A 14,413-nucleotide genomic window follows, 5' to 3' on the forward strand; every position below is an offset into this window, starting at 1 on the left:
TGGCCACTGGAGTCCATTGAATAGTTTGCATAAGCCATAAGCAATAATGTAACCCAGAAGTTCACAAATGTGGTCCTCCATGTTTTAAGGATATCCATGCTTGGCAACACACAACTTAATTAGTACCTCAGTCCATTTGCATTAACCATCTGTGCTGAGCCTTGGTTATACTTAAAACCTGTACCATTAATGTGCCTTTAGAAACTCATTCATGAAACTCGGGAATAACCGGATTCCAGAAGTAATAGAGGCTATCTCCATTACAGATTTTAGACTGGTGTTACTAGCCTTCAGCACACAAGAGGTCTCTATGGGCCTTATTTTGGTTCATTCTTTCTGACAAAATCCTTCTTAGATGGGCAAAACCATGTGCACTGCAGGTGGGGCAGGTGTTACTTGTGCAGAGAGAATTAGATTTGGGTGGGGTTTTACTTCAAAGTGAGATCTATATTGCAGTGTAAAAATAAAGCAGTCAGTATTTTCCCTGCACAGAAACAAAATAACTCACCCAAATCTAATTCTCTCTGCACATGTTACATCTGCCCCCCCTGCAGTGCACATGGTTTTTTCCATCTAAGAAGGATTTTGTCAGAAAGAATGAACCAAAATAAGGCCCATATATGTGCAAGTAGTATTATAGTATAGTAGTAATATATACTCAAGCTTCCTATACACTATATATATCTATATATCTATATATATATCTATATAACCTTTGCAAAAGTTTCACATCCAGCAGGTAGGATCCATCAACATGTTGATATTTCCAAGCACGGCACTGACAGGACTTTTGTAAAAGAGCACTTTATTTTCTCAACGTTTCGGGGATACACTCCCCGTCGTCTGGAGGAATAGACAAACATACAAATGCCACGCTGCTTACCTTATGTAGGGTACACCATGCCGCATCCGCCACACACCTGTACCGCAATCACGGGAGCCGCCAGCACCCGGCAACAGCACAATCAGATGACGTCAGTGCGCCTCTCCAAGCCGCGTTGCTGGGCAACCCAGTGTCTCCACTGTGATCGGCGCCGGCTGCGTATGTTAGCATGCTATGGAAACCACTACATAGGCTTGCATTACAAAAAAACACAACAGAGTGTTGTTAAAATCTAATTTTACCATCATTAAAAACAAATACAAAAACATGTGGAAAAACAGAAAAATATAAACAAATAAACAAAAAAATATAAGCATGTAAATAAAAATATACTGTATATACTCGAGTATAAGTCGACCCGAATATAAGCCGAGGCACCTAATTTTACCCCAAAAACCTGGGGAAAATCATTGATTCAAGTATAAGCCTAGGGGAGGCACTGGTGGCCCCTGGAAGGGTTGAAAGCTCAGGCTGCAGCTGTCTGAGGGGGACCCAAGGGGCCACAGTACCCAGGAACTGCACAGTGAGGGACCACGTGGAGGAAGAAGGCATCCAGGCACGTGTGATAGCACCTCCAGCACCAGAGGACCAGCACCCACTTCTCACCACCAGGGTTAGAGGACCAGTACCCACTGAGGGTCCAGTATCAGGGACAGAGGAGAGGACACCTTACACCTTTTTCTGTTTTTCCACATGTTTTTGTATTTGTTTTTAATGATGGTAAAATTAGATTTTAACAACACTCTGTTGTGTTTTTTTGTAATGCAAGCCTATGTAGTGGCTTCCATAGCATGCTAACATACGCAGCCGGCGCCAATCACAGTGGAGACACTGGGTTGCCCAGCAACGCGGCTTGGAGAGGCGCACTGACATCATCTGAGTGCTCTGTTACAGGGTGCTGGCGGTTCCCGTGATTGGCGTACAGGTGTGCGGTCGGATGCGGCATGGTGTACCCTACATAACGTAAGCAGCGTGGCATTTGTATGTTTGTCTATTCCTCCTGATGACGGGGAGTGTATCCCCGAAACGTTGAGACAATAAAGTGCTCTTTTACGAAAGTCGTCAGTGCCGTGCTTGGAAATATAAACATGTTGATGGATCCTACCTGCTGGATATATATATACTGGCTGGGAGCACTGATTTATTGTGGGTCAGTCCAGGATGAAGGCTGGATAAGCCGAAACGGGCTGGTTGACTGCCTAACTTAAGCTCTGGTGACTATAATGTGAATGTCCTGAACCCATGCTTTCTTTATTGCCATCAGTTGCAACCCTGGTATGTGAAAAACTGACATTGGTTGTCATGGATTAAAAATATGCTTCTATATTTAAACCTAGAGTGCTGCCTCATGCATCCTGCTGGATATTAAGTTTATATATATATATATATATATATATATATATTTATTAAGAAAGAAGGGGTATAGAAGTGCACTGAGAGGTGTTTCACCAGAGACATATACACATTGGTAAAAAATATATATAAAATATTTATTCCATATAACTGATACCTCGTTACCCCTGAAGAAGTCCCGTTTGGGATAAAACGCGTAGGGTGATTTCAGGAAAACAGTGACTTAAAATGGTATCAAGCACTGGACAATTTGATGTGAAAACCTTTTATGAAAATATATTGTTTTTATATTGTTATATGGATTAAATATTTTATATACATATTTCTTACCGATGTGTATATGTCTCTGGTGAAACACCTATCAGCGCACTTCTATACCCCTTCTTTCTTCTTTACTCTGTACCTCTATTAACAGCGAGGTACATAGAAGTGCAGCTACCCAAACAGCGCAGGGAAGGTCACAATCCCCTCTTTCTAGATAGATAGATGTATATATATATATATAAATATTGGGTTTCCAATATATAGTAACAATTGGTGTGGGGTGATGCCTTCAAGGATAGTATATTTTGCTGTAATAAACCTGCTTGTTTAATAGCAGAGAGTTTAAGTGGATGAGGGGCTGAAATGCTTGAAAATAGAGATTCGCTTTTTAAAGATGCGCACACACTAGGCGCTATTTTTTTGAACCCTTATGAATATCGTTCAATATATAGGCCAGTATGTATGCGATAAATGATACACGCTCCCGCGGGTTGTTAACGAAGGGTTTCTGTAGTCTGTAAACGCAGCTCCATTTTGACATGTTACTATAGTTAGATCATTCGTCGTATCGTTGTGTGTAAGCACAATATAATTTGTCCAGGACACTGGAAAGTTCAAGGGAAATTGTTCAGCAATATCATCCACGGAACACATGGACTGGTGTGTATGGGCCTTAAACACTCTTCAAAATATTGCCCAGTGTATATGCACCTTAATCATGGGTGAGATTTCAATGCTTAGGACAGTGGTTCCCAAACTGGGTGCCTCAGGACACTTGCAGGGGTGCCTTGGGTTGGTGGACCAGGATCAATTCATATTATTTATGGTCAATGTACCATGCAAAACCAGTGCTTGTGGCTGCCAATCATAATATATGTGGACAAACAGGAGCAAATCCCACCCAGGGAAAGGTACCAGGTTAGGCAGCTGTATTGGGCACACTATGTAGGATTAAAACCATGATTGTGCTCTCTGTCTATCATTTACTCCATGCAACGGCACCTAATCCCAGGTCTTTACCACCATAATTACTTCGGTATCCGGACTCATGATAGATTGAGTCTAGGTCAACAGTCAAAAGGTTGACAGGGTCAAAAAATCAACATGGTCTCATGGTCTACATGAAAAACTCATGTTGACCTTTTGCATGTCAAACTTTTGACTGTTGACCATATGACTGTAGACCTAAACATTGTAGATCTAAATTACCATAACCAATTACTTCAGGGTCCTGTCTCCTGATGCAGCTATCCTTTTTTACCATGCACTTGTCCGAAATTGCCTTGTACTATAAGTCATTGTTCATGTATTGCTAGGTGCCGCAGAACCCTTGTGGCTCCATATAAAGAAACTATAATATATATCTGGGTCTTAAACTAGCCACCGCCACCCCATCCACTGACCTCACCACATGTCACTTCCTTTATCACCGCCACTCAGTTCTCACCCGTGTCCATTTTTACCCACTTTCCATCTTCAGTTCACCTCCTGGTGCCTCCCTTCCCTGCATTTCTAGTGCCTCTAGTACATAGGTCCCTTTTGTTGCCTATTCCAAGTAACAACAGGACAATCAATAAAGAGTTAGTAGAGATCAAACCTTTACATAGGTACAGAAAGTGATGAGCCCCACAAAACGCTTGAGCTGAAAGTATTCATAGAAACATAACAACTAAATGATTCGGATGACATGAATACATTACTGATGGCAAAGTGTCCTTCAAATTCACTTCTCGTTCTACAGCAGTGGTTCCCAACCTGGGGTTACTTAAAAATAATATTGCTAATGGCTGAAGAAGTCTCCTGTTGCTGTGGAGATGAACCAAGTGACGTCACTTCTGGTTCAGTCTGCAGCATTATCAGTGTCTCCACTGGGAGCTACCCGCGGGTGGAGGAAGCAGTGGCATTAATCCTACAGGTGTTAGCGGGAACTCCGGAGACAGTACACAGCCCGCGGCCAGACAAAGAGGGACCAGATTCCTAACCACACACTACTTCTCCATTACACCTTAATATAAAGGAGGTACATAAGGACATGCGTACCACTTACTTCCACTCCTCTAAGAAGTACGGCGGATATTTTAAATTGAGAGGAGGGGTTCTCATAAATAAAAAAAACCCTAATCAAGGGTTACAGCATAAAAAAATAGATCATACTTATAGGTTAGTTGGGCGCCCACTAAGCTATTTGCTTAGTGGGCTATTCTGCGTAATAAAATCGCATGTCCACTTTTAGTGTCACACTATGTGTACGATTCGATATTACTAAATAATTGATTCCCTGCTATTTTTTAAAGCATTATCGCTCACATCGCATTGTACCTCACGATGCAATGTGATGCGATAATGACAATTGTAGGTACCCCCCCTATTATCCACACCACCCCATAGTAACCCCCCCAGTATCCACACCACCCCATAGTGTTGCAAGCGCAGCGTTGCCCCACTATCCACGCCACCATGAAGCGTGGTGAGCCCTGCGAGGGGCGGCGGAACGCATCCTCCTGACCTTTTCATACCCCCACTATCCACGTTGGCGTGGAGTTGATTGTATATAGTGCATACCCTCCAACATGACCCATTCCATTAGGTACAAAATGCTCTGTTCCTGGACTTCCCTGCCAGTGGCAGTTACAGATGTGAGCCTGCAGCACAGTCCAATATTCAAAAAGGGGAGCCACACCAGCTGCCATCCCAAACATCACTGAGAGTTGATGTGACCCCCCCTCTTTGAATATTGGACTGTGCTGTAGGCTCACATCTGTAACTGTCACTGGCAGGGAAGTCCAGGAACAGAGCATTTTGTACCTAATGGGATGGGTCATGTTGGAGGGTATGTATAGTGTGGCAAGCGCAGCGAGCCACTGAGCCCGAAGCGTGGCGAGCCCCGCGGAAAACATGTAAAGTAATCTGCGTCCACTCGCCACACTATATAAAATCAACTCCACGCCTACGTGGATAGTGGGGGTATGAAAAGGTTGTGAGGACGTGTACCGCTGTGCTCGCCACGCTTCGGGTTGGCGTGGATAGTGGTGTGGTTTTAGGAACACATTCACTATTTACTTAACTTAAGTGTATTAATAGTTACCATAGTAACTTAGTTACTGTAACCATAGTTATGGTAATTTATAAACCTACATCACAACTATATACATATAAAGGCACTAAAACGGAACATGCAATGTGATTTTCTTCCGTATGTAAAGTGGGCGCCCAACTAACATAGAAGTACCAATAGATCTAGAAAGAGAACTCCATGAGTCTCCTTAAAACAAACCTGTGCTTCCAATAATATGGGAGGTTTATAGGAGGGATTTTCATGCAGATAGCCTCTGCCCAAAATCCACAGATATCTCTGTATTATACAGCTAGAGAAGTAAAACCAATAATGGACTAACAAAGAGACAAGGTTTCCTTATCTACAAGTCTCCTGGTCAGGGGTCACCTTAACTAAATATTTTCATCCAATGCCGTCAAACCCCTGCTATGGCTTCAACACTTCATAGTCACACGGAAACAGCGGACGCTCCACTAGCTGCCAAACATAAATGTACTCACAATAGAATCCTCCTAATTAGAGGAGCGAACAACCTAGTAACATATGATCTTAATAAAATTGTGAAATGTCTTCAGGAATTTTATGCAATACGATCATCCTCCTTTTCAATTTCCTGACCTATAAAATTGAACAATAACTTGTCTCTTGCCAAATGGCAATAATCTCAGTACCGACAGACTAAATAAGGACATATACTCGGAGGAAGCTGTCCGGGCCAATCAGGAGTTCAGTAACTTGGGAGCTCCAGGAATGGACAGCCAGCACTCTACTATAAGTAGTTACAGACTAATGTCATCACCATTGTACACAGAGCTAAGCTTGCGTGGCCACCACCAGGGCAGATCTGTACATTCAAACTAGCGGGGTATTAGTACTAGCGTTAATGAACAGTGAGCTTGTAATGAACAGTGAGCTTGTAATCTAATCAGGAAGACACTTCAACAATAATTAAATGCCTTATATCGAGTTCCACTTATCTCAGGGACTAACAGGTATGGCCCACTACATTAGCCACGGGGCAGTACGGATGGTGTAATGGTTAGCATTACTGCCTCACAGCACTGAGGTCATGGGTTAGATTCCCACAATGGCTCTAACTGTGCGGAGTTTGTATATTCTCCCCGTACTTGCGTGGGTTTCCTCCGGGTACCCCGGTTTCCTCCCACAATCCAAAAATATACTGGTAGGCTAATTGGCAGCCAACAATTACTAGAATGTCTGTGTGTGCGTGTACATGTGGTAGGGAATATAGATTGTAAGCTCCACTGGGGCAGGGACTGATGTGAATGTTCAAATATTATCTGTAAAGCGCTGCAGAATATGTGCGTGCTATATAAGAAACGGTTAATAAAAAATATAAATAAATTAGCCATCTGGTAACAAGGATTGGAAAATCCAAAATAGGAGGGCGTGAACACTTAAAAAGGAGCTTTATCCCAAAGGACATTCACCCTTACTCTGGTTCACTCGCAAAGGCAAATTCCTTCTCAAATGGACAAAACCATGTGCACAGAGACACCGCTCACTCTTCGCAGTGGAAACGAAAAGGTTCTTTAAATAGAGAGTTGCTATAGAGCATTTTTCCCTCACAGTCCACATTTTGTGGGTGAAAGAAACTTTATATTTCATAGGGACCACAAGCTCGAATGTTGTGGAATATATCACACCAAGTGCTAGAAGGCATGTCTATGTTTTAGGATTCAGTTAAAAAGTGCATCCTCCATAAAATTTAGAAGAAGAATGGGAGACTGGCTTTCCAAACTATAAATGTATTTTATTGCAACCCACTTTGCACAGTGGGCGTTTATGGTGCTCCACTACCAGCACTAGAGTCAACATAGAAACTGGTAGTTAAATACATCATAACTTGCACTGCACTTTGGTGTCCACCCCCCCCCCCCCACCCTGAGAATCAACTGCTCTCGTTGAACTAATATGGAACAACCCACACATTCTATATACCTTAAAGTCTTTTTTAATGCCCCAGTATACCATGCTAGAATAACGGTATTAATAGTAACTAGGCCTATTGCATGTAACTTGCACTAACAGAACCACACGTTAAATCGGGAGCAGGATTCATCAAAAATATTGGAGGTCATCCTGGCTATTCATCAAATTGTATATGGAGGTTCCATCAGACAATGCTGGGGAAGTATGAACAGGGCACAACTGTTCAGCGTGATACAATGGCAGTCAGATTATGGCTTCTAGCTCCATGATCTGTAGATAGCATGGCCATTCTGAACTTACTTCTCCACCCAAAGGCGGAAATGGAAACATTATGCCCTACTACAGATCTGAGGCCTTCACTGTAAAGGCAAATATTTGGGAGGGTCTGCATCATAAAGACACTGGATTGCAGGCACTGGTATTCTCATCATTCTGTACAGTGGTCATTACAATCAATGAATCAAGAATATGTGAGAATCTGGCCATTAGATTATTCTTTAAATTGTAATTTGGGCACGACAAGTATAGACATTTGTTTTGTGTTGAATACCATACCCTCTAAAACATGAGCTGTTCCATTTGCTACAAAGGGGTAGATGTATGAACCAGTGGTAAGGGAGGAGAAGTGATAAAGTGCCTGGTACTTTATTACCAGCCAATCAGCTCCTAACTATTAAGTTACAGGCTGGGTTTAAAAGGGGACAGTCAGGAGCTGATTAGCTGGTAATAAAGTACCAGGCACTTTATCACTTCTCCTCCCTTACCACTGCTAATGCTTACTCAGTCTGGCCGACGCATGTGGGCAACCAGGTCCAGTAAATACATAAGCCCTAGACCAGGCATGTCCAACGTTGGCCCTCCAGATGTTGTGAAACTACACATCCCAGCATGCTTTGCCACAGTTTTGCTATTCGAGAATGCTAAAACTATTGCAAAGCATGCTGGGATGTGTAGTTTCAAAACATCTGGAGGGCCAACGTTGGACATGCCTGTCCTAGACCAATCGCTCCTTTTAAAATTATTTAAATGACGGGACTTGTGCATTGTTTACAGAGATTACCATGTGGTTTACAACATAAATGCAACTGTTGCACATTCAGTGGAACAGGGTAATTACTTTTAATGGTGCATAACATTGCTAGCAATAGGTCAGGATGTGAAAAAGTCTACTTATGTAGAAATGCCAAGGTCCTAAGAAATCCAGATAACCCAGCCAACATTGCTGTTTGAGCAGGGGCTGAGCAGCCCTTTTATAGAAAGGATTATGTATATTGCGTTTAATAGTGCATTACAGTGGGGGGGGGGGAAGGGGAACAAAAATAACGCAAATATGAGAGCTCAATAAAAACGATCTCATGTCCTTTATTTGGTTTCAATTGTCTCCAACACAGGTCTTTGTAATGTAGCTGTTTTGGGGCCGACCCTACATTTCCAACTGAGTAAGACTTTAGTCTGCACACCGTACCAAAAACACAAGAACAAACCCATATATTTTAAAAACACAATATATTTTCTATTTTGTTACAAAAAGTCACATTTCTCAATATTTTTCTTTTCCATAGAAAAAAAAAAAACAAAAACACTGGAATGGAAGAAAAAAAAGGGGTAAGAGAAAAAACACATCAGAAGAAAATGGGAGAAAAAAAAAAAAAAAGAAGAAGAAGAAATAGGGGGAGGTGATAACCCAGGGAATGCCAGATATAAAAAAAAAAAAAAAAAAAAAAAAAAAGGGTTGCTGCCCCAAGGTCAGTATCTAAAAAAAAAAAAAAAAGAGACCAAAACTTTGTTCCTCCCCAGATTTTTTTCTTCCCCTTAAAACATACAAAAAGGAAACATGCATACCCTATTTCCCCTATCTGGGCACATTATGTACAATATACATGGATTTTTCCTATTAATCCCGTTTTCATTTTATTATTAAAAAAAAAAAATAATATATATATATTTATATATAAACACAAAAGAAAGAAAAAAAAACAAGAAAAACAAACAAAAAGGATGGTTAAACAACACGATCCGCCGAGCGTAGAGTAAAATTGCTAGGTCAAATATTGACCAATAATCCGTGCGGGTCTGGTGATTATTGCCAAATGCATTTATTGGCTGACTGCTGGAGGGGAGGGACTATACGCAGTCCATCTGCATGTTACACAGTACTTGGGGGTGGGGCTATAATGCACAGGACCTTTCCAGGATGCTCCATTAACAGACCTCAATGTTCCTGGCTCACCTCATCGGGTATGTCCTTGAGTAATGCATGCCACATCTAAGCCAATGCAATGAAATATCTGCACCAGTAGGCAGTGGTGTCCGTATCCGCAGAGCATTGTGCATTTAATAGGGCAAGAGAAGATGCCCCCACCCCCCGTTTGCCCACCATCCTATATACAGCAACCAGTGCAGAAACACATCCACATCTGCAAAGCAGTATACATATACATATACTAGTGCAGAATATCTGCAGAGCTGGAATGGCTCCTCCTTTTAGCTGTGTGTTGTTTCTGGCTTCCCGGGCCATATAGTCCTTGCTAGTCAGTCACTGGATTTGGTCACCAAGGACAAGGGCTGCGCCTGCATCATTGGTAAACCTTGCAGGCTGGAAGAGAAGATCCCAGGCGGAGACAATATGGAGGATGTGAGTGGGATGGGTCGAGAGAGCAGATGGGATCCAACAGTGGATGACAGGTGCCCAGAAAGACTGGAGGACGGAGGAGATTTGGAGGCCAGGAAGGCAGCAGAGTGGCTGAGGGACATCTGCGCTCTTGCTTCAGGTTTGGTGGTGAGTGACAGCGGCTGAGCCTGTTCCGAGTGGGTGGCGGCAGGTGCTGCAGGAGAAGCCAGAGCAGCAGAAGGTGTGGCCGGTGAGTCCAACATGCTGCCATGGGAGGACGCTGGACTGTCGCATGACTTCTCAGCAGGAAGATGCTGCACACACACCTTCTTGGGCTTGGAGACTGCAAGATAAAAAGGACAAGTCAGCAACAACGCAGAGTGGATAGGTGGCTCATCGGCAGCAAGTCACACAAAGAAGCATCTAAGTGAATAAATGCCGTATGTTGTAAATGGAATGCTACATGTTCCGTATCGGCTATTGTAGTGGATTGGACAACTGTGCCAAAGGCCTGCACTGCCACCATTACTTAAGGGGTGAAATGGGTGATAGCAGCGGAGAGCTAGAATAGCCCTGAAATTCTGTGTTATCTTGTATGCAGGCTTTCACCACATAATATGGAATTGGTCTGTATTTTGTGCTACATATAAGTGCTTCAGTTTATATCTATAGGTCATTACACTGAATTAGGTTTGTTATTATACTTGTGTGTTAATGTATTTGTTATGCTGCATTTGTGGACTTTTATGCTGACCAAGATATATTACTGGTATAAAGTAAAAAATAAAAGTGGAGGCCAAACGGTTTCAGATGTGGTCTGTATTGTACCCCTCACCCAATTACTCTACAGGCTCTTGGCAACTTCTACAACGTGCTACTGTGACCAGGCGCAAAGGAGACGGCTTCTCTCTGGCCTGTGGGGAAGTTCTACCACTAGTCATACTGCCAAATATCACTACCTCCCCCCCCCCCCATGCTGGCAGCTTTCACAGGAACGTGGCACACTTTACACATCACACAGTTAGGATGGAACCATCAGATTGCAAGCAGCCTTGGCCACCGGTTTCAATAGGTGATGCAATGTGATATTTATAAACCCATTCCACTGTTTTTATGCATAAGAGATTACCCGCATGACCTGATTTATTGCAGTTATCCAGTATCACGGCCTCAGAAACCGCTTCCTCCGCAGGCTTGGCCCGGGATGGTATGATCAATGTACCGGCGGTTACATTAGAGGTTACATTTCTCCCAAACACTGCATTTACCTTCTGCTTCCTGTGACTGCTTCTCTCTCTTTCGCTTCTTTCTCTTTCCCTGTTGATGATACAATTTCTGAGTCAATTAATGTAGATACCGCATTTCTTACTTAACATTGTTTTATACAAGGTCTCTCTCCCAGGGCTGCAAACAGCCGTACAGCTCTCCTGCTGATTATTGGCCCGATTCAGACCTGTCCGCTAGGCTGTGTGTAATGACAGCCTAGTGAACAGGTAAACACTGAAGGCCGCACAGCTGAACACCCGCCCCCCCACCACCCGAATCCCCTCACATGCGGCCGAACGGGAGAGAAATCAAATTATTTTTCTCCCTTTCGGTAACAGAAAAAAAAAATCAGTGTACTGTAGACTGACTTACACTGGACGCCGAATTCGGAGCGGGCGCTGACTTATCAAGTCGCAGCAGACATAGTCACGCCTGCGATCTAAGGGGCATCCCCATAAAAACGATGGGCATTCCCCTTAGATCGCAGGCGTGACGATGTCTGCTGCGACTTGATGAAGTCAGCGCCCGCTCCGAATTCGGCGTCTCGCGGCCAGAGTAAGTCCGTTCCCGGAGCAAACGGCCACGGGGAGCGTGAAACTCGCCGAAGCCGTTTGCAAACCCCGAATATTCAAGCTCATAACTTATGGGTCTGAATCAGCCCCAAAATTGATGAGATAAACCAACATCCATGGAAGTGCAGCCTAGCTATCCCAAAGAATTCCTAGTACCTTCCGCACACTTACATAGTTGTCCCTTGCAGACCATGTTGGGTAGAGCTGGGAGTGAAGTTGCCGCTCTTTCCTGGCTAACTCGTAGTACTTTGCCTGCTCTTCCCGGGATAAGGAGTGCCACTGTGGAGACAGGACAGTCAGTTTTATTTATCAAAAACATCCAAAGCTCAGCAACAGGAAATAAAAAACAAATATATATACAGGTCGGGTCTCCCTTATCCGTGTATTCCAAAAACCATGGTTTTTCAGAAAATGTTGTTGTGTGTGTGTGGTTTGCCCTCCACCCCTTTTTTCATTCTTACCCCACGGCGGCCTTCAGAAACCCTCAGGAACCACTTCAGCTGCATCTCCGGTCCTAGGGGTGCATTGCGCACGCCTGCGCACTCGCGTAATGCACTCCTGGGACCAGAGATGCTGCTGAAGAGGTTCCTGAAGGCCGCCGTGGAACCACCGGGGGACCAGGTATGTATGAAGAAAAAAAAAAAAATATATAAATTCCAAAATCTGGAAAAATCCCTTATCCAAAATGCTTGTGGTCCTGAGCATATCGAATAATGGATACTCAACCTGTATATATACACACACACACATGCACACAGACACAAATGACTGCTACACACCCGGCGACCGAGGATCTGGTTAATAGCAGCGCTCTCCTTTAGTGTGCACTCGGCTACGACCTTGGCTCTCATCTCTTTCATGTACAGCATGAAGGCATTCAGCGGCTTCTTAACGTGTGGCTTCTTCTCCTCTTCCTTCTTGACCATCACGGAGGACTTCCTACAGAAGAAGGACAGACGTGTCACTACATAGCCACCGAGGGGTTATACTCAGTCTACAGACAACACACTAGACACAGAGGTGGAATCGGATTGGTTGCTACTGGCAACATTTCCACTACCATAAACACATAGCCAATGGGAAGTTGGAGGAGGTTTCCTGTCAGGAACACAGCAGCACTGCTGGCTCTGCATGTGATGGATCTCTATACAACTCAGGAGATCTCTCTTATTCCAGATGCTGCAGGGAGGCAGGTACTGAGTATTGTGTGCATCTACTATCTTACCAGGAGCGGTGCAGGACCCATGTATAGTGTTCAGTCTATAGGTAGTGAAAGGTGCAGTCTAAGTTCTCAACTCCAGCCACTGGTTTGCCCTTACAGAGTCAGTGTGGCGTGTGCATACACCTCTTCCCTTTGGAAAGACCGACCACTTGCACTCGCTGTGAGATAGAGGATGTAGTATGAAGAGAACACTTACGAGTGGAGGTTGGGACTGTGGTTTCCACAGGACGGTTCCTGCTTTACAACAGGTGAAACAATGGCAGGGTGAGGGATCCCTGAGGTGTGCATGCCGTGGTGATGAGGCGGCACCATGTGTGGCGAGAAGCGGCTGGAAACCAAACTAGATTAGGAAAAAAAAAGTTTAAAGAGATATTGCGTATATATTAGAACGGAGAACAGAACTGGAGACTGGTAAGGAGAGAGACCATTAGCGGTAAGAATAGAGAATGAATATTCAAGTTACCTGGACATCGAGGCATTCATCGCCAGTGCAGGATACGGGTGTCTGAAGCCACCAGGAGGAATGGAATACATGGGCTGGCCCTGCCTGAGAGACAAAGATATTATGAAACAAAACCCCCAACAATATTATACAGATCATATGCATTACAAGATATAAACTTACTGTGGGACCAGCCAGCCCAGGGGGTGAGGAATCTGTCCAACAGCTCCGGGAGAGAGCGGATAATACGGAGACAGTTCCGACGGATGAGGAGGGCGGGGGATTCCTGTAAATGGGAGTTGCTTAGTGAGTGTTATGGAACCCGCAATACCCAAATACCAGTTTTAGCCAAAGACAACCCTAACCATACCTGTCTTTGGGTCTATATCTGGTGACAAATGTCCTGGAGGAGTCACTGGTGAGAATCTGTCATTGCTGTAGGTGATGAGGGGTGTTAGGGGGTGCATGTGATGGGGGTGCTGGACGACTGGCACCTTGTTGGACTGAGAAAAAAAAAAAAAGAAGCAATGTTATCAAAACAGCCAGGCCAGTGCGTACATTATACAAAGACAACGCACCCAAGAAAAACTGTTAACAGTTGACATTCACTAAAAACCAAACTTGGTCCTCAGGACCCCACACAGTTCACGTTTTCCAGGTCACCGGACAGGTGCACTCATTACTGACTGACACATTTTAAAAGATCCACAGGTGGAGCCAATTATTTCACTTGTGATTCTGTGAGGAGACCTGCAAAACATGCAGTGTGTGGGGTCCTGAGGATCGAATTTG

At 43.8% G+C, this 14,413-nt stretch overlaps 1 protein-coding gene across 2 annotated transcripts in view; it reads right to left on the minus strand.

The window, feature by feature from the left end:
* Positions 1 to 8,850: 8,850 nt before the first annotated feature.
* Positions 8,851 to 14,413, minus strand: part of TCF7L1 (transcription factor 7 like 1) — a 38,696-nt gene continuing 33,133 nt past the window's right edge. Inside the window, exons 5-12 of one of the 2 annotated variants that reach the window (XM_083184733.1) lie at positions 13,992 to 14,124; positions 13,805 to 13,907; positions 13,643 to 13,726; positions 13,376 to 13,519; positions 12,737 to 12,896; positions 12,129 to 12,236; positions 11,388 to 11,454; positions 8,851 to 10,462 (exon numbers count right to left, since the gene is read on the minus strand). In XM_083184733.1, the coding sequence (XP_083040859.1) occupies positions 10,041 to 10,462; positions 11,388 to 11,454; positions 12,129 to 12,236; positions 12,737 to 12,896; positions 13,376 to 13,519; positions 13,643 to 13,726; positions 13,805 to 13,907; positions 13,992 to 14,124 (1,221 nt within the window). In that variant the 3' untranslated portion in view covers positions 8,851 to 10,040. The remainder of the gene's footprint in view (positions 10,463 to 11,387; positions 11,455 to 12,128; positions 12,237 to 12,736; positions 12,897 to 13,375; positions 13,520 to 13,642; positions 13,727 to 13,804; positions 13,908 to 13,991; positions 14,125 to 14,413) is intronic. The other variant, XM_083184734.1, reaches the window with a different exon arrangement.

This window comes from Crinia signifera, chromosome 4 (genome assembly GCF_055691185.1).
Source record: "Crinia signifera chromosome 4, ASM5569118v1, whole genome shotgun sequence".
Lineage (NCBI taxonomy): Eukaryota > Metazoa > Chordata > Amphibia > Anura > Myobatrachidae > Crinia > Crinia signifera.